Raw genomic sequence first — 20,444 nt, forward strand, 5'->3', positions numbered from 1 at the left:
TGTGAACAGCCCCACGCTGAGATGACACATGTATTTGAAGTTATCTGTGTTGTAACATTTTACTGAGTCATGATTTAAGATACTTTGAATCCAGAGTTCAGCATTCTAATACAGTTAATGCTGGTCTAGGGTGGGAGGCTGGACTTAAGTGACCTCTTGAGGTCTCTTGCAGCACTGTCTGCTATGATTTTGTGATGCAAGGACCAATCTAAACCCCCTTAAAGTTAATAATGATTCTGTCAGTTAAGGATTGGGGTTCACACCTCTTTCCAGCACTTTTTTGTGTTTTCAGTCCTGAAACACGTACTTCTGGCGTGTTAAATATATTAAAGATTTCTTTGGAAAATTACTCTTAGGAAAAAATGAACAAGCCAGAGATTACAAACAAGGAATCTTCCTGTTCTGGCTAAACAGTCAGCACATGTGCTTTGTTAATCAAGGTTAAAAGTTAAAGGAGCCAGCCAAAGACAGCTCATCAATTGCAATGTGTCAGCCACTATTGCGCTTCTAAAAATACGCCTGTGAAGAGCTGGACTGAACAGACCTTGGAGGGTCTCACCAGGAATTTGGTGACCATGATCTGCTTGGGTTTATATTTCTGCAGGGACTACATAACATCTATGTGTGAAAGTAGACAATATAGAGGCAAAAAACGCTGTTAGTGTTGAACTGCCGCTTGGCACCCCCAGTCCAGTCCCAGTAACAAGGCTGTTTGCTGCATCCACCATCTGATGATCAGCCAGTCCCTTCTCCATCTGTCTGGCACCATGGCTCCTGCGTTTCCTTCCTCTTCAGCCTAATATTGCCCTGAAGCAATTGCACACTTTGCTGTTGATTGTGCTACTTCTTCAAGGGGAAGCATAAAGTATTACCAGCTATATGTGCACTAATCCCATACATTGCTTTCTATGGAAAAAGAACACACTAGCCAGGTTAAATGGCACTAGGGCTTATGTTTACAGGCTGTTTGCCTTGTCTGTTGCTTGTGTCTGACTTGCTCTTTGAAACCCCTTTATGCAGGCAAATAGGAGAGAACCTGATTGTGCCAGGGGGAGTGAAAACTATTGAAGCCCACGGCAGGATGGTGATTCCGGGAGGCATTGACGTTCACACCCGCTTCCAGATGCCAGAGCAGGGGATGACATCTGCAGATGACTTCTTCCAAGGGACCAAGGCTGCGCTGGCTGGGGGCACCACCATGATCAGTAAGCTGCCTGGTTTTTCTCTTCCGAGAAAGCTTTTCTTTTCTCTTTCTCAGATAAGCACAGAAACTGTGGGCTGTGTAAGTCACACGACTGGTATTTTGGACCAGGTGCCAGCAGTGGGAGATTTCAGATGTCTGTCCAGGTTGCTGAGAAAAGCTTGTGCAGGGGCGGGAACAGGCACCCAGAAGCTTGGTGCCAGTGTACTACGTGTCTTTGAAAACTGGGCCACTGAAACCGAAGGATTTGTGCGTGCCCGCTTACGTGCGCAGCTTTAGCACCAGGGTTTTTATTAGCGTTGTTCTTTTTGTACTCACATCCTCTTTTGGAGGAAGAGAGAAATTGGGAAATGAAAATAATCTCAAAATAAAAAGGCAGACAGGCTGTTGTGCTGACACCAGGATTAGACACTCGTGGTGTTCCCCTCGGGCTCTAAAATGCCTCATGAATGACTTCCAGGCTATCTGTCCCCACTTATATTGGCTACAAATGCTTGGCTTATCAGAGCCAGGACCTTAACATTCTGTGAGTCATTGTTGTTAACCTGGTTTGAGCTAGAGAAGTAAAACAAAAACCTCAGTTGAGTGGAGCTGATCACGTGGAAACTCTAACACAGCGTCCTGGAGTCTGTTGCCGCATATGGGAATCAAGGAGAAAGGTGTCAAGTGATACAGTCTCTGAGCATCTTATATTGTTTGATGTACAGTGAGGTGCTGCCATTTCACAGGAGGGGACTTAAGGTACAGAGAAATAAAAGAGTGTGGTTCAGAACAGGTACTGGTGTCTATTGTCCCATCCAGGGATATAGAGATCTTAGGCACAGCCAGGAATCAGCCTCAGTTCAAACCTGGTGCTTAGGGACTGGAACATCCTCATCTCTTAGAGGCTGGTTCTGAGCTGGCTTTGATCCCTGGCCTGGTGGGCTCATTGACATGGAGGTTGGGACTAGGAGCCGGCGTTTCTGAAACAAGTCTTTTTCTGGGTCTGGACCTTGCCAAGAGCTTGTGTCTGGCCTATGAACTTGGTCTAATGTTTCAAATAACCTGGGAAATTATCTTTCATCATGTTACCCCTTTACAGTATGAAGATAACCTCACGCTTATAGAGAATGTAAGGTAGCTGTGGATGGTCTCATCGTGCGTACTAATATCCAGTTTTGCTTCCAGTCTTTGCTTCAATTTAAATTAGTTTCACTGAAACAGTATTTTCAGCTTCAGTTCATTGACTTTGTTTCGCTGGTTGTTCCTTTGTTACTAGTGCACCTGGTTCACACTTGAATTAGCAGTTTGTTCTTGCTTGTTGTATTAGGTGAAAATACCATTCTTTGTTATCTGCGCTGAGCTTTTACCAGCATTATTTCCCACAATGACACTGTTCAAAGCATTTTAAGCAGAGATTGCTAAGGCAATATTTTCTAAGGTGGCTTTTTACCATAGTTGCCCAACTCTACCTTGTACTTAGAGGTGCTTGGACCTCTCCATATACTTGTAGATGTCCATTGCCTTTATGACTGTAGTATCTGAATATCTCACCAATGGTGTCCATAACACACCTTAGAGTTAGGAAAACTGGAGAGTCCCCCATTTTATAACGTCTCATTTTACAGATGTGAAAAAGTGGTACAATGTAGATCATGACTGTGGACAAACCATGTAGAGGAGGCCGATGGCTAAACTTGACGTTACTGCCCTTCCCGAGTGTCTCGTGTTAGGATAAAAATACACTCCCACCTTTGAACAAAAACCATCTTCCTAATGCACAGCAGCAAGAACAGTCATTAAACCGCTTAGGATGATGGAGAGACGTTTCTGATGGGCGGCTATTGGCAACTGAACGGTGGGAAGCAGGGTAAATAATCCAACTAGACTTCAAAGCTTTGGAGACTCTGCCCTGTGTCAGCTCAGCTGGTCTCTTCTTAGCAAAATTATACCATTTGCAAAGACGTTTTTCCACAAGGAAGCGTGCAAAACTGCCTCAGGAACATACGCTTGGTGGGTGGCCTTTGGTTTTTCCCTAAGCAGGTGGGAGCTGTGGTTGATTGCGGCGTTTTTTTCTTTTATGATAAATAGGCCAGTGTTTGGTGAACTAGATTAATAATATCTCTAACAAAACGCAGCCTGCAAATGACACAGGAATGTTTGTAATCGTGTTTTTTAAATGCCTCCGTTCTTCAGGCTTTTTTGGAAGAGCTCGCCTCATGGATGGGAGCTTTGTGGAAATAAACCATGTTTCTTCATCTGTGCTTTAAGTTTTGCGTTATATATTTACAAATACCTGTTTGGGGCAAGAAATGCTTTAGTTTGCTTCGTACTTCAGTTTGTTCTTATTTTCATGCAGGAGGGCACTTTAAGGCTGTTCACTTTACAATCATTGTAGGGAAATATTTGGTTTATATACATTTTTCAGTGAAATTAAAACGAAAATCTTGCATAGGTTTCTATTGATTGTTGGTTTTATAAAAACAGTAGATGAAATCCTGGCTTTGGCAAAGTAATGGAGGGTTTTGCCATTGACCTCAGCAGTGCCAGGAATTCACCCTGGTTTCAGTGATCTTCATTTTCAGCTCAGCTCAAATTCAATGTTGTTCCTTTAATTCTCATGGCGAACCCATCCAAGGGAAGCACACAGGAGTTCAAGAATGTAACCTATTGTTTCCAAGCCCTGTTCTTCATTTATTTCCGTTCCTCTTTAAAGTAAATTCATGACTGCAGCATCAGAGAGAGGAGAATCCGGCTTTCAACTGGTACCAAATGCAGCAGCCCCTTTTCTGTGCGGGACCGGTGATTTATCCCGGTGGGAAGCAGATGTGGCTCCAATCCAGTGCTTCCCAGTTTATCCCCTGGCCAGCCGGAAGGAGGGAGAGCGGTGATGATCTGAATTAGCCCCTTTTTGCTCTGCATCACCCACGTTCCCATAGAGCTCTTCAGTCCTTGCTTTCCCAAGCTTTCCTCTGCGTTCCTACACCCAGGAGTTAGGGCTGATTTCTTTTTCTAGCTACTTGTTCCTCGGAGGCCATCGGGACAGGAATTCCAGCTATGATCCTTCTGTCTCTACCTTCTCCAGTGCCAAAGGCAAGACTCCAGCTGCCTCTGTGGACGTATGACAAAAATGTGGTTGGTTTTGCAGCGCGGGGCTGAGAGGTGAAATGAGGGGTTGTGATATGATTGTTTTTCTGAAACGATCCATTCTCAGTCCCTACCTCAAAACAATATTAGTGCGGGTATGTGAGCCAAGGGCAGACAGCGCTGCGCATGTTTGACGATAACATTGCTCTGGAAAAAACTTGGATTATCGCCCTTTTAAAACGTCGGAATGTGGTGTCTGGGCGTTAAGTTGAAGGGAGGATTCTGGGATGATCCGAATAAGACTTTGGAGGAGAGAGGAGTATTAGATCGGCTCCAGTTTGTTCAGTGTAGCTTCTCTAAAATCCCCTGTACCCCACGGAAGGGGAACAGTCCTCCGGAGTTTTGGAAAAGGACTTGGTGCGGAGTTGTCCTTTACAAGGGGCACTTTCTCACCTATGGAGCCACAGTTTTGTTGAGCTAAAGATGGCATTTTTGCACCCTGTTGCCCAGTTTGAGGCACTCTGATGCCCTAGAACAGTCCCTGGAGTTATTAGAGAAGGAAGACATCACTGCTAAGAACAGGGTGGTCTCTCCAAATCTGGTGTTGTTTTGGTCTCTTATTAACTGTGATGGGTGAAATCCCCATCAAAATCAATGGTAAAACTCCCCCTTATTTCATTAGAGGCAGGATTGCCTTTCTCTGCTCCTAACCCTTCAGAAAAGACAAAGCTAAGCTGTGTATATTAATATTTACTGGCTCTCTGATCCTCTAGCCTGTTTAATGTCCCAGTGAGAGCTGTGTCTATCCAGACCAGCTCCCACACACATTTAACCCCCCTCCCAAAGACTCTGCGTCTTCCTGGCTATCTGCTGTCCTGGACTGAGATGGCTTATGGATATTGCCTGTGTTGACTCAGTTAACCACGGTTATAATCATAGAGAGAAATTACAGTGAGAGAAATTATAGCTCTTTGGTGACTTGGAAGCCAGCTGCCTTTTGAACTTGACTAGCAGTTCTCCTAATAACATGGAGAATGTACGCTGGGGATCTTGGGAGGTTCAGAAAATAAAAGGGAGCTTCCCATGGGCTGCAGTCTGGTTCTTAATGCTTTCACTGCTATTAAAGAGCTCGTGTGCAGGCTGGCAGGGCTTTTTGGGAGTGCGTTAGCTGCTCGGCTATACTGATATTTGTAATGCGTTGACACCAGGTCTCCTAGATCATCCTGAAGATGGAAATGTTTCCAGTCTCGATTTTTGAAGTAAGCATGTCTTGAGAAAATGAAGCTGCCCCAAAGGTGATCAGAGTCAAAACCACCACAGCGTGAGCTTAGAGCGAGGTTTGGAAAAGGCCAGGCAGTGTTCTGGGGCACAGGGTGATATTTAGACCCAGCAGTGAAGACAACATCACATTCTACCCTACTGGGTGCTGCTATTTTGTATTCCAAGGTTTAGCCCTCTAAGTTAGCAAGAGCCTACATGGTGAGCAAAGGAGGAGGCTGGAAAGGGAGCCAAGAAAGGAGGTGACAGCACTTGGTCACGCAGCAACTTGTGGTGGAGCTGGAAGGATAAACCCAAGCGTTGTGAGTCCCAGGGCGGTGACCACAGAGCTGCAGTGTCTCCGCGAGTCTCTGCGGCTGTGTGTACACAGCTCTGCATTGTTCCGCAGACACCAGCCTGAATCTTGTTTCTTTTTGCACCCAGTAGCAGAGATGAAAGAGGAACTGTGCGGCTGGGCACCCGCACTTCAGAGAGCCCACGCTGGCCTCTAGGGCTCCTTCCATTTCCTGGCAGCTGGCGGTGATGCTTCTGCAGCAAAGAGATGTTTAATTCTCTAGAAATGTAATAAAAATGTCCACTTGCTTGGATAAAAGATGATAGGTGATTTATATGGGTAACAGCTTCCTTGAACTGCGTTCTGAAGATAATGACATTACCACACGGGAGTGCCGAGTCCCTCCGGCCCTTTCTTTCCTCTCCCCAGCTCCCCTTGGTGCCTTTTATACCCCGTCTCTCTTCAGCCTCCGCACCGATTCACGCTACATCTTGTTCGCTTCACTGACTCCCAGCTTCCTGCTGATGTGTTTGTTGCTTTCATTCAGAGCGGGCTTAAAATCCTTAATGAGAAAGTCGGTCCGTAAACAGAGATGGGCACTCCCCCGTTGCGAGCGACTCTTCTCAAGCTTTTAAACCCCTCTAAGTCCATTAGGAATCTCTCCCCGCGGTGGTGTCTGCAGCTACCGCAGGGACGGCAGCGCTTCCAGCCGTCCCCGCGATGCCGACGTGGTGCTGGACGGGATCCCCGCTATTGTTCTGATGGCGTTTCCAAAGGGGTCTCCTTGGAAGCGAAGGCAGCAGATCTGCCAAGCCCTCCGTGGCTCTTGCCAGTTCGCACAGAAGGAAACAGCTGTTCCGTCCTCAGCGCACGTTGTGTGTTATTGTGTGCGTTGTATTTTAATTTTTCCCCTTTGGGCTGCAACTATTGTTTCTCAGCCCTTTGCTGCTGAGACCAGAGGCTCCTGTGAGGAACAGATGAGGAGCTGCGTAGCTTTGCCCGAGGTGATGCAGGAGGCCGGTGGTGTGATGGTGTCTTTAACCCTGGCTGTCAGATATTCAGGCTAATAACTGCTTACCAGATGGACCATCTTCCCTCCTTAGTGCTGAAAGGTGGAATCCGCAGCGGCTGGTTTTGGGCTGGAGTCTTGTGAAATCACTGCAGTCCACTTGTTGTAAGTCAGTAGATTTTTTTTCCCTATTTTCCCATCTTCTGCCTTCCCCAGAGCTGCTCTGCATCCTGGCCCTCGCTCTTCTGCCCCTTTAGCAACACTGATTATTTTAAAGAGCAGGCGAGCGAGGCCCTTGCTCCGTTTGTTTTGCCCAGCGCTCCTCTGGCCCCGTTACTGGGAGGAAGGAGCGGATGGAGCCTGGAGACTCTGATTTAGTTGTGAACAAATGGATGTTGAAGCGGCAACGCCACTGACAGAGCAGCCGTCTTCCTGCAGATGTGACTGACCTAGATTTTTCCATGCATCCAAAAAGAGGGATTTGGCACCCGCTCAGGAGAAATAAGCAATGTTGTCAGTTCAGGCAATAGCACTTAATCCCTCTTGTTCCATGTAATGGTTGGGATCAGTAGTGCTGCTTTCCCACTGAATGGAGGAGAGTTCATGTTCTTTTGTTTCAAGAGCTGCTGTTAAATGCTTTTCTTGCTTTCATGTGTCCAGTACTATTATCCCCAATCCCCTGCCTTATGGATGACACACAGAAGTAGAGAGCTAACAAATATCACCAATATGTTGTGTTTTCCCTAGCCCCTTGCATCAATGGCAAATGCACGGGATGCTTTCAAGTGTGTGGATATAAAAGTTGGTTCCTCCAGCTAAAACCTGTCTGCTGTAGATTGGAAAGCACTCTTAACAAATAAAATACGATTATCAAGCTCTGTTAATGTAATATCGCCTGCTGCCTGTGATGGGTTTTCAGGGCATGTGTGTTAAGTCTTGCTAGATAACCTGTCTTAATCACCTTCAAGTTGAGACAAGGTCTTAAAAAAACCAGCAGGAAATGGTGCCTCCAGCTCTTTTCTTGGCTTGTTTTTCTGGGCATGGATTTTTCCTTCCTACCGGTGTTCAGTCGCTTGGCTTCTTTTACCTCCCCATGAGCTTGACTCAGCAAAACCTTCCTTGTCAGACAGGAACTCTTAACTTTCCATGCTGGGACTTAGCGTTGCGTGTCAGGGGAAGGGAGCAAGTGATGCCTGAAAGAAGCGATGGCTAAAACGAAGGCAGTATTCCCGCTCTGGATTCGAGTGAGTGCCGTCTGTTGGTGTCTTGGGTCAGTGGAGTCTTTTTCATCTTTCCCTTGGCCACTGTGCCTTCAGTTCATAGATCCCATCTGTTTCTTAGAAACCGGATTGTTTTTTAATCTTTCTGGTGAGAGGGAGAAGTGTTTAAGGAATACCAATTAGCCCCTCCTGTCTAGCGTACTTTAATCATGCTTTTAAATTGCCAGTTGTTACCAGCTTGGGGCTGTGGCTGCGTCTTTGTACAACCCCAACTCCCATTGGAAGGAATGCAGTGATGCACTTCAGAATTACAGCTTCCTGAAACTCTTTTCTTCCCTTGATACACAACAGTTAGTGTCAGGATTACCTCTGTCATTTAATTTCTCCATGCTAGTTGCTAGCTGTCCATAATGGGGGGCAACTTTGTTGCTGAGGGGTTGCGAGCTTTAATTTGAGTTTGTTAAGTTCACCTAGACCCTCATAAGTGAAACATTGGATGCCACTGATGCTGGTCCATGCAGCTCATGATGCTCTGGTTACTACCAGGACAGGAATACAAGGAAAACCCCTTTGTGATGGAGAAAGAGGTGAGCCCTGTATTTCTAAAATGATTTTGGCTTCCCACATCCTAAAAGCAACAGGAGGAACCATTAGACTTTAGCATGTAAATGCTAACTGGGAGATCTCTCGGTGACTTTTCAAAGCCCATCAAAAAGGGCCGTGCTTTGGAAGTTTCCCTTCCTGACCGCTTGCAGGGCAGATTTTCGCCAGATTGCTTTGCTCCTGGAAGCAGTTACATATGTGCAGTGTGTGTATTTTTGGAATCTGGGGGACTCTGTGTTGTTTTACATATGAATGAAATTCCCTGGCACAGCCTGCAGGCAATGTGAGCTGGTACAGGAGTTCCTTGAGAACCATCCTGTGTTATTGCACAGCGCTGCTTTTGTGCAGAGGAAAAGAAGGAGGAAAGTTCCCAAAGCATCGCACAGCAGGAGATAATGTAACCCAATATTGCATCAAAAATCTCATTCCAGAAATACCTGTCAGCTAACGATACCTCCCCAATGGACTTTTCTTTATTTCGGATAACATTTCTCAGGATTTGTATCAGTGTTTGAAGAGCTCAGCTACTGATGGACAAAGGACTTTTCAGACTGATGTGCAGAGACTCCTTATCCACTGGGAACTGGAAAAGCTTTGTAAAGTCTTTGTAAAAGGTGATGTCTTGTATGTACGAGTCTTCCTAAGCAGTTCCTGGGTTGGAAGAGCCCCAGGCTTAGTGTCCATCTTTGGGTTGGCCAAATCAAGTGATGCCCAGCAGCGCATCCTTTTCTCCCTCAGACGTGGTGCTTTGTGGGGGTCTCATAGACCTGAGGAGATACCAGAGTGCTCGGGAGGCTGGACCAGGGCTCTTTCAGATCTGGACGAAGGAAATTCAGCACCGGGGGTTGTGTCATAGAATTCTTATTTAAACTCATCCAGTTAGGACCTGCTACAGGTTGTTATTATTACAGCAATCTCAATAGCTGTTTTTGCAGGCAATATTAGCCTTACAAAGTTGATAGAAAACTAGAAGTGTCCGTGTAGTCAGAAAATGGCCATGTGCTGCTTGATCACCGTCCTGCAATAGGTTTGTTAGAAAATAGGTTTTGCTGCACCTTCACATCAGATCCCATCACAGTTTTCTCTGTGGACACGTGCACATTCGGGTCGGGATCAGTCCTTGCTTCCTCGTCTGTAGTTCTGTCTGACAGTTGTCAAAGCCAGTGGTTTAACTGAGAGCAGAATGGGGGCTCTTAGAGTCTTAGCAGAGAGGAAGTGGGATGATGGCGATTGATGGAAACCTCGGCCTCAAAGCATCTGGTCCTTGTCCAGCGAGGGGAGATGGTTATATGGCAAATACCCAGATTAAAAATTCATCTTTCTGGTCCTCAAAACATAAAGCCCTCCCAGAACCATCACAAATTCCCGTTGTAAAAGTTCCCGTTCAGCAGTTCTGTTCTTCTTCATCTCCAACCCTCCCCGAGACGACCGTGGGCAACAAATGAGGCCGAGAGGCCCAAGTCTGGTCTTGGCGACAGTGATGCAAATCTAGAATTGTTCCAGCTTCCCGGCTAGTGGAAAAAGCCTGACAGGCAGGGGACATCTCCACTGACCTGAGAGGGACACAACTGCCTTACGGCGCTTCATCTTTCGTCCTCTTGTTTCTGATCAAACTTTTGCCCCTTGGATGTGGTGTTGTAGTTGTGTTTTGCTTTGACTCGAAACCCATGGCTACGAGTTGAGATTTTTCCCAGTCCCGTTCCCTCAAGGTTTACAGGTCAATTTATATGGAAGTCTTTGAAGTCCTGTGTACTTTCCTCATGGGCTTCAAGTGCGGAGTAAGCCTAAAAGGAAGAATAAATCTTGGAATCGCTTAAATATATCTCTTTTGAACTTGGCTCCTACCTCCTCCATCATGGTGACCTCCTGAGACACAAGCGTAGCTTGGATGTACAATAAACCTGTTCTATAAAGAAACTGAGCCTCTTTTGATCTGATCTAAATACGTAGTCGTTCCAGCTGTTGAAGTGGGTTATTAATTAATTTGGACATACAGATCCCTATTCTTTACATTTGTGTCCAGCTGGCATGAACTTATTAATCATATTTTGGATCTAATCAGCTCAGAAGACAAGTGAAATATCTGTATGACATCAGTGAGGGAATAACAGAGCATTGCAGGCTGTAAATGTAATCAGTGGAGCATGGATGTGGCTAATTCTTCTGAGCCTGGTCCAACTTCTGATTCTCTGCACGGAGTCCAATAAGCTGGGTCTAAACTGACAGAAAACAACATGCGGTGTCGTTCAGCCTTTTCTTCCCTTGGTTTGGCAGACGCAGACAAGCGAACAGTCCTTGCGTAGTTGTATTAACGCTGGAAATACTGTTCTGTGCAAAATGTTGTTACCCTTCAGAATAAGCTCTTTATTTCGGTATCTTGGAGGAGAAACACAAACAATGATAAAACAATGTGGGAATGAGACTGTTAAGAAAATTCTTCATTTGACTTTTCGTTACCTTCAAGTGTATCAGCTCAGGTATGTCAGATACATGAAAAAGTGACCTTAAAAGCCATCTTGTCGTTATCCTTTCTTGTCCTAGATCAAAAACATGACCTGGAGTGTGGTTTAGAGGAAGAACAGGCTATGAAATCAGAACGTGGGAGGCGCGAGGCTCTTCTAGGTGACTCGATTGGGGATTTTTGAGGTCAGAAGAGTTGCTGAGGTCTTTTTCTTGCCTAAGTTGCTGCAGAGCCAGTGAGCCGGCGGTTGTGGTTCAATACTCAAACAGAAATCTTGTTGCTGGAAGGCTTGACTTGGGCAAAACTTTGTTACTGGGCAAGGCAGCTTGTGGTAGTTTAATTTCTTGACATATAAAAGGGTCATGATGATATAGGACCAATAGTAAAAGGGATTTTACTAGCTGAGAGTTTGAAAGTTCTGGATGAAATAAGGTCTGTGATGATGGGATTATCTGCTGTGAAACTTCTTGGGTGAGTTAAAGGCCCGACTTTCAGTTCACGTATATTGACTTATATCGTATACATATCACGTATTCCACTCGCTTTCCCAGCATCGCTCCCAGTTCACACCAGTGCCCAGAGAATCCTGCAGCCATAGACCAGCAGCAACTCCAGACTTCTAAGTAGGGAGCTGTGCAATTACCAGGGCTGAATTTAATTACAACCTTTCAATAAAATGGCTTGTGACAAAATGTACAACTCAATAAATTCACCAGATTTCATCACATGCAGTTGCTGTGAAGATTAAGTAGTATGAAAAAGGCAGATGTGTTTATAGTGATCAAGCTGCTATTTAAAGTTTGGGGGTAGGAGAAATCTGCCTGCTAGCAGTTAAGCCAAAACGTTAAGGATTTTCACCTTATAAACTCCTCTTAAACAATAGGGACTTTTAATGCTCGTAGGAGCAGGAAATAATGCGTAAAACTGCAGTTTATAATAGCAACTGGAACCCTTCATCCATGGTTTTATTACATACACAGTTTTGGTAACATCTGACCCTAATTCACGTTTATATTGTCCATATCAAACCGTTTTTCTCCTTCCCGCTAGTGGTGTTCATCAGCTGAAGAGCAAGAAGAATTTCATGCTTCAGACAATACGTAATTAAACCTGTACAGGGGAAAGCTGGAACCAAGGGCTATTTCTAGCAAAGCCAGGAAGGGCTTTAACAAGGCAGAGCCTGCTCAGAGGAGGCAGGATGCGAAAGAGCAGAAAATGGAACATGCCACAATACCAGGAAGCTATAAACCCCATTAATCCCCACCCACGAGGACATCCATCCAAAAAGCTAAGTTTTGTTTTCAAGGCAAGCCTAAGAGCTGAGCTCAGCTCTCCCACTGCAGCAATAATTTCTCTTGAGCTTAGCGAGAGGTCAAAAATATGAAGGCATGGCTCTTCAAGTGCATTTTTGTGAGAGCTTCCAAGTGCCAGGGAGAGATTAGATGGGATTTTTTTATGGTTTCAATCTCAAAGTTAAATTCCCCAGCCTCCTGTGTGTGTTCCCTCGTGCCCATGCACAATAACTTGCTCCATTCTCAACCCGGGTGCTTGTTCAGAGCAGATATCACCCGGCTGCAGAAAAGCTCCTGAGGACCAGAAGGGCACAGCATACCCAGGTTTTAAGAGGGAGCCAATTTGTGATACAGGGCTTTACAAAGCTGCTGTTTAGAGCTGAGATTGGCACCATTTTGAGTGGACTGTGCAGCCAGTGGGTCCGTGTGGGTTTGAAGTACCTGAGAAGATAGAGCGGCTGCGTGAGGAACCGAGAGATGCTCAAAGCCAACCCTTAATACACATGCTGATCAGCGACGTGAATAGTAAATGCTGCTGCTTTATAAGCTGATGCTGTCGCTCTTCCTGCCCTACTTAGATTTTTCATGCTTGTGTTAAAACAATACTACTTTATCTTCCTCCATACTTGGAAAGTTGCCTTAAAATCAATTCCTCTAAGTTTTTGCCTTCCCCTTTCATTTAACACGGATGCACTGATGGTTGTTATCTCTCCCCCACAGCATTCAACCATCTCACAGGACACATAACATTTCAGGGTGGCTGAGGGCCAGCTCTGCTATATTAAAGCCGCACAGATAAGCTCACAGTGGTTAGTGTTGTTGTCTCACTCCGGCTTATTGTCTGCCTTTAATCTTGAGCCGATTAATCTGGCCAAGGAGGAGCGAAGGATCATGAGCGAGACAGGCAGAAAACCAGCCCTGGATGGTGGGTGGGAGGGAGCTGAAATACTCAGAAGAAAGAGCAGATGCACCTTGTAAGCGACGTAAAACCATGTGTAATGACGGGAGAGCAGAACCAGGCACGTCGGAGGGGTAATTAAGAGCCTTAGTGATGGTGGCTGGAACAATCACGGCATGCGGGTGCGCAGGTGCTGAGATCCGACTGCCTTCCAGAGGGAGGTGAACGCTCCATTTGTCTGAGATAAAGACAAACAGACCATCCAGTAATTTTGGAATCCCAGTATTTTATCAAGGGAAAAATTAGATGATTTGTATAATACAAAATCCTTTAAAAGTATTTCTTTTTAAAAAGCAGTTGCTTGGCTAATATAAACCAGCTTGTCAACCAGGCCGCTACATTTTTGGATTCTGCATCTCCGAAGGTTAAAAGATAAATCTGCAGAATGTTTTCTGTTCATAACTGAGAAACCACTGTCATCCTAACTTTGGCTTTGCCGTGTAACTTGCTGAGGGTGTATATTAAATAAAGAGAAACATTAGGATTAGGCCTGAAATTCGCTCTGATTCAGGGAGCCACTACAAGGACCACAAGCTCCTTAATTCCTCCTTTGAAGGTTTCAGTGCTGATGAAGTGATACTTTAATGATTTTTTCCTTTTGTTTCTGTTTTTGGAGCAAGCTTTGAGCTTAAATGGAGCTGGCAACTTCCTTTGCAGACCTCAGCAGCTGACATAATTTCTACAGCAATAATCAGCAACAGGAAGAAAACATCCAGGCTCGGAAGCACAAAGAGATCAAGGCTGTCGTGGTCTAGAGAACGAAGGGGTGACAACAGTCGACATTGCAACAGTTTGTCCTGAGCGCGTCCTGTGGGCGTGAGGCCGCTCCAGGAACTGAACATTCCTGATTTCTGAGATGAAGGAAGGAAGGATGGATCCGTAAGCTGTCGGGTTCCCTAGAGAGCTGTGGTTCAGTGAGGTCAGGACGCTGCTTTTCGCATGGGAAGCCTCCACGGTTGGCTTTGCTGCCTGCTCCGGTGGGTCAGAAGACCTTGTGTCCGTGGTCCTGCGGCACATCATACCCAAGGGTCATCTTGGGAAGCCGGGGCTGTGGGAACACAGCGGCTGGAGCTTTCATCAGCTGCTTTGGGCTGCTCTGAAGCACAGGGACCTTAAATAAAGAGCTTGTTGTTCTCTTCTGAGCTCTCGAGCTGTGCTAAGGGCTGGAAGAACTTCTCTGGAGCTGCGTGCGGGTGATTCCTGTCCATAGCAATAGGCAGGAGTAGTTGCAATGCTCAGTTCTTCTAACATCAGGCAAAGAATCTTGGCTCTTCTCCTTTAAAGCATCTATGCTCCTTCTCACTTATGTTATGTTTTTACTTAAAAATAACAACAATTTACTGCAATAACAACCAAAAACCCCAACACTTCCATGAGGCCTAGCAGGTAGGAATGTAGGCCATGATCTTGCCATGTAGTCAGCCCCTTCCATAACAAGGGATGGTAGAACTGAAGAGACATTTGCATTTGTATCTGAATTACCTCTAGACTAGCACTTAGGGTTACATCCACCTTCCTTATGTGCAGCATCTACTGCTTCTGCTGCCTCAGCTGTGGCCACACAGCTTGTTACCCGCTTCAGGATGCTGTGTGTCGGGCATCCCATGGGATGTTCTCTGTGTGGCTCCTTCACCGATTCTCCTTGGACTGGTTAAATCATCAGACTTTGAAGGCTCTTGGCTTGCCTTGCACATTGACACTGCCTGCTTGCCATCTTCTTCCATGTGAATATAACGAAGTCGTTGGTCAGTAATATTCACCTGGCACAGCGCTGCTATGGAAACAAACTGTTCCGCTTTGGTGGGGATGATTTGGCTATTGGTGAGCTCAGGGGAGCTGCTATGAGATGTGTCAGCAGCACAGCTTCCATATGAGATACCCCTAATCCCCGGAGCTTCTTTTCATGCACATATGCACCGCTACCTCCATCCCTTACCCTTATTGCAACCAGCTGTGGTTTGGCTTTGTCAACGATCCCATCGAGCTCCCTTGCCCCCTCTCCCACTCCCTCCACAAACTCCATTAGTCAGACTTGGGCAGCGCATGAAATAAACGGGTGATAAAGCTCCGATCCGAGACACCAGAGTCATTCCTGGGGGCTCCGTGCTGGGCTGCGAAGACTCTGCTGTGTTAACCCCTTGGTGCCTCCAGGCAGAATTTCCTAATGCCCGTAAGCCACGTATCATCTCGGGGTTGGTAGAGCTCTTAGGGCACCTTTGGTCTAAGTAGAGATGGATTTATTACGATGATGTGTAAGAGAGTAAATGAGCTTTTTTTGCTTTATAATTAGTAAGCTGAGGAAGACAACTCTTGCGTTAAGGTGCTGGCCATTTGTGAAAAGCTTGGTTTTCTCCATATCCCATTGGTAATGCAGAGAGAATGTTATTTTCCTCCTTGTTGTTCATACTACTTAAGCTAAAGATTAACTCTGGCAGAGTGACATGGGGCTACGTACTGGCCAAGAAACAATGCGGTCTGGAAACCAGTGGTACGTTGCTGACCACTGGGGAGGAAGAGCTCGTGGAACAGGAATGGGATGATTGTTTTGAAAAGACAGGGCAGTTTTCCAGCTGATGAAGTTGGGGTCGCCTTTCCCGAGGGTGCCGAAAAGCACGTTATTGATCAGATTGCAGCCACTGCGCAGATTTCGGAGCTTTCTCTCGTAGTGCGGATTGCTCTCATGGGCAGGACATGGCAATCGGAGCAGCCACCAGCCCCTCCTGAGCCCCACGGCCTCTGCTGGCCTCATCCTTCGAGGGGCAAACACAAGCCTTTTGGAAAAGTACATTTTAACTACTGTTTTGATATCTATCCCATAGCCACCTTTGCAGAAGGGAGAGGGGGTGAGCAGAGCTTTGCAGGAGCAACGTCGTTTTGGGTAAAACCTCTTGGCTTTTTGCAGCGTTTGCACATCTCAGACGTTGGGGATGTCATTACCGACTCGGCTGTTGTTCAGGAGAGCAGTATTGCTTTTGCAGCGGGTCGAGAGCTCCTGGTGTAAATCTAGTTCTTAAGGCAGTGCAAAAGCAGTAAATCTAGGCTGCTGAACCTGGGGGGTGAAGCAAAGCTTTGTACTTCACTGAGAGTCGAGCCTAAGGACTTTGTCTCTTATCCCAGCTGTGATTTAGAGCTCGCTGCTGAGCCGATGGCAGCCCAGATACTCACCAGCGAAGTTAAAAATAAACTGCTTGAATTTATCTGCTGATAATTGAAGCAATTTTTGTGTGTGTGCGCGATTTCATGTAAGAACAAGCCAGGACTCTCTCCTCCTCCCCAACAGTGCCTGCCGAGTTTGTGACCCCGAAGTCCCACAGGCTTTTCCTGCTTTCTCAGCAGCAGTTCAGTTTCTGAGATGCTGGCTTGTGTCTTTAATTTCAGTGTGCGTAGTGAAGATCTTAGAGATGCCGTGCGTTCAAATGAAACATGGAATGCTGTTCAAATTACTGGGAGGAACGCTAGACCTTCAGATCCAAATCTCTGTTACCCTTTGAGGCTGTTCTGCATCTCCAGCGCTGGTGGAATGTCCTGTAGCTGCCTGGGAACACAGTTGCTGCTGGACCGAACGCGTTAGGTTAGAAGGACGATCAGACTGAGCTGGTGTCTCTGGAGGGTTCTCTTGGTTGGGATGTGCAGCACAAAGCAGCTCCGATCCATGCATGGACTCCTTGGTTGTCACCATGTACGTGCCAGCAGTAATAACATCTTTACACTCTTTGGACGCATTTCTAGTGTGTCCAAAGGCACAAAGACACTGCTGCAACACAAGGTGCTGAGCCCTGGAAGCTGCTGATTGATGCTCACAGGGGATCTTGCCTGTGACATTGTTTATCTGTCACCAAACAGGGGAGTGGTGTTTATAGAGCTCTGCAGTGCTTTAGTTTTGCTGCTCCAGGAATTTCATTTGCTTCCTTCACAAACAATTGCAGTAAACAGGCTGTAGTAATTGAAGTATTTCCTTCAGCTTCTGCTCCGTAATCAGATGTGGGGCTTCAGAAACCAGGGCTTTCAAACCCAAATATTTCCTGGGGAAGGTGATGTCGTGTTTTTGCGGCAGCCTCTGCAAAACGTGCTTTCTGTCTTGGACATCCAGGAAAGCTACAGCGCCAGCCATTGACTAACGCTTCGGTTGTCTTTCCCAGTTGATCACGTAGTTCCTGAGCCAGGGACCAGTTTGCTGACTGCGTTCGACCAGTGGCGAGAATGGGCAGACAGCAAATCCTGCTGCGACTACTCTCTGCACGTGGATATCACCGAGTGGCATAAAGGTGTCCAGGAGGAGATGGAAGCTCTGGTTAAAGACCATGGTAAGTTCAGTTAATGCAAACTCAAAGCAGCCTTTCCCCTCTTTATTTTTTAGGGCAGGCTCTTGTGGAGATTTTTACTTTAACATCTCAATAAAGCTGTTCTTGGCGCTGACATTAACTTGGCCCATTCTGGCTTCTGGTGGAGGTTTGGCCAGTTGCTGTTGGAGAGGGCTCAGGGGGTTGGTGTCGCTGGTGGTGTTGCAATGTGTGAGGTGGATGAGCATTGATTTGCAGAGGTGAATCTCACTGCTGCCATGCAGAGAAGCACCTTGGTTCAGTGGAGGTCCTTTTATTTTCATTACGGCAGGTAGGTGGTTGATTTGACCATTACACTGTTGCAAACAAGGGAAGAATCACACTTAGAAAAAACAATCCAGCACTAGTTGTTAAAAGTGGAGAAGAGCTGAATAGAATGACCTCATAGGTTTTTCCCCGCTTTAAATTTCCTTGACGTTTCATCCTTAAACTAGAGCAATTTTCCATCCCGTTTGTAATGTAAAAAACCCAACCTCTTACATCCCAATGAGCGTTTTCCCGTAGGTGCCGGGTAATTAGTTCAGAAGGCAGGAGAGGGAAAGCTGAGTTAGGAGACCTCCCTGTGTGTCGGTCAGTACAGACACGGTGCAGTAGGACACACAGACAGACACAGCTTTCCCATTGCCCTCGCAGGAGGGAGCGAGGGATCGGGCAGCCAGGCCTGGTCTCTGCTTTTGTGTGCAATGCATTTTGCTTATTTTTTCACTCAACCTCCTGCAGTGCTGAATCCACAGAATTATTCTTAATTTCCCTGTGAAGTGGGAGCCGAGGGCTTTGGCCGTCCCCACGGCTGGAGCGCAGGCTGCTCCCTTCTCATCAGTTGCGCTAATAAATGCCACATGGCTGCGGAGATCCCGGCTTTACGCCGTGGTCTGGTCAAAGCGCGTGTGCCGGTGTGCACGCACTCGTGTGTCCACATTTCACAGCAGATTTGAGTCATTTATGTGTCCACCCATTATTAGTGCTGGGGGGCTGATTGTGGGGGACATCTCTCTATAAGGAGCGGTGTGTTTTGTAGCTCTTTTTTAGTGTTTTCCTGCTCTTTTTTCTCTGTGCATGCAGTTGGTATGTCAAACATAATCCCTTTGCTTTCTTTCTGCCAGGTGTGAACTCCTTCTTGGTTTACATGGCTTTCAAAGATCGCTTTCAGCTAACTGATTCTCAGGTAGGAAGGCTTAACGTTCACGTGCTTTTGTCGCTGTAAACCGTGTGTTAGTCTCTTATACGGGTTTAATTTTAATACGCTTGGATCTGACATTCTGTTCTGGTTTCAATCTTTTTATGTGTAACAGTACCCAAGATCTGCAACAGTACCCAGAGCTCTGGTTTGAAGATATTTTTTTTAATATAAAATAAACCCAACAACAAACCCTGAAACGCTTGGCTGGGGGAAGCAATGGCAAAGCCCTCATTTTGAGAGATCTGAGGTTTTATTCCAGCTCCTTTGGTGTGGAAGCAGTGGCAGTTTTATAAATTGCTGCTTTCTGCTTAGGGCAGGACAGTGAGATCTCTGGCATAGCTCTGCTATGTGTTCATCAGCTCAAGTGGATCCTGATCCAGAAGTGGGTTTCTGGCGTCGGGACCTTAAAAAGGAATTGCCCTCCCATTTGCTATTCTGGTGGAGATGTTTGGGTACATTTAATTGTTGGGATGGGTGGTTTGTATGTGGTGGGAGGAGAGGAATGCCTGGGAGTCATTTGGAACAGTGTGGGAGGCAGCGGTGTATGGCAGTTATCGCCATTCTGCAGTATTCTGGGTGCTGAAGGAGACTGGAGCGTATACTATATAATAGGTGTGTGTATCAGCGTATACTATATAATAGGTGTGTGTATCTGAGTGTCCACTCAGGGTATATTGTAACGCGTGTTTTCGTTCTTCCAGATATACGAGGTCCTGAGCGTAATCCGGGATATTGGTGCAACAGCACAAGTGCATGCTGAAAATGGTGACATTATTGCTGAGGTATGTTGTGTTTATTCTGTGGATTATTAACTTCAAAATGCTGGGAGGGATTTAAAATCTAATTCCTTCTTTGCAAACAGAAAATCACCAAGACTTTTACAAGTATAGCACAGCGGTATCAAGGATGCAAGCAGAGCTGTATGTCAAGTGTTATCCCCTTCATTGCCACTGATAAAGCAGGTTTTTGTGGCAGCTTTCATGGCTGTCTTTGCCTTTTTCCCCATAAAACTGTGTCTGGGTGGGACTGTCACTGTGCCCAGTAAAATGTTCAGCGGTAACTTGAGCGCAGGGAAGGGAAAGGAAATCCCTTCATACAGTACCAGGGATGCTGAGGTTTGGGATCTGTACATCCTTTAAACAGCAACCAAGAAGAAATGTTAATAATGTATTTGGATTTAATCTCATCTCCAGCTCGTTTTATACATGAAAACTTGGCGTTGCGGAGGATTTCTGCATTGCCTGACTGGGGAAGAGCCCACCTGAGTCTTTGAGCCCAGTTGGCTGCACTTGCAGGATGATTTTTTCATGAGATCCCCTTTTGCCACATCTTAGAGATGATTTTATAGATGCAAACGAGTAGTGAAAGTTGAGGGGTTATGAACCCAGTGGGAAACAAATCAAAATACAAGGTTTCCCTGACCTCCTGTGAACAAATCAGCAAGGGCTTTGTGAGCTCTGGTTATTCTCAGCCGGGGAAGCTGGACGGGACTCTGGTTGTAAGGCCCTTCTGTAAAGCCCCTTGTGATGATTAGCTTGCACGGATGCCTCGGATCTCGCTTG

The 20,444-nt window shown here is 46.1% G+C and overlaps 1 protein-coding gene across 2 annotated transcripts in view; it reads left to right on the plus strand.

Annotated features, from left to right (window-relative positions):
• The window catches only part of DPYSL2 (dihydropyrimidinase like 2), a 44,944-nt gene that overhangs the window by 12,948 nt on the left and 11,552 nt on the right, over positions 1-20,444 (plus strand). For both annotated transcript variants that reach the window (XM_080360183.1, XM_080360184.1), the window contains 4 exons: positions 1,021-1,205; positions 17,502-17,666; positions 18,806-18,867; positions 19,584-19,664. In XM_080360183.1, coding sequence (XP_080216309.1) covers positions 1,021-1,205; positions 17,502-17,666; positions 18,806-18,867; positions 19,584-19,664 — 493 coding nt within the window. The remainder of the gene's footprint in view (positions 1-1,020; positions 1,206-17,501; positions 17,667-18,805; positions 18,868-19,583; positions 19,665-20,444) is intronic.

Source organism: Nesoenas mayeri (assembly GCF_963082525.1).
Source record: "Nesoenas mayeri genome assembly, chromosome: 27".
NCBI lineage: Eukaryota > Metazoa > Chordata > Aves > Columbiformes > Columbidae > Nesoenas > Nesoenas mayeri.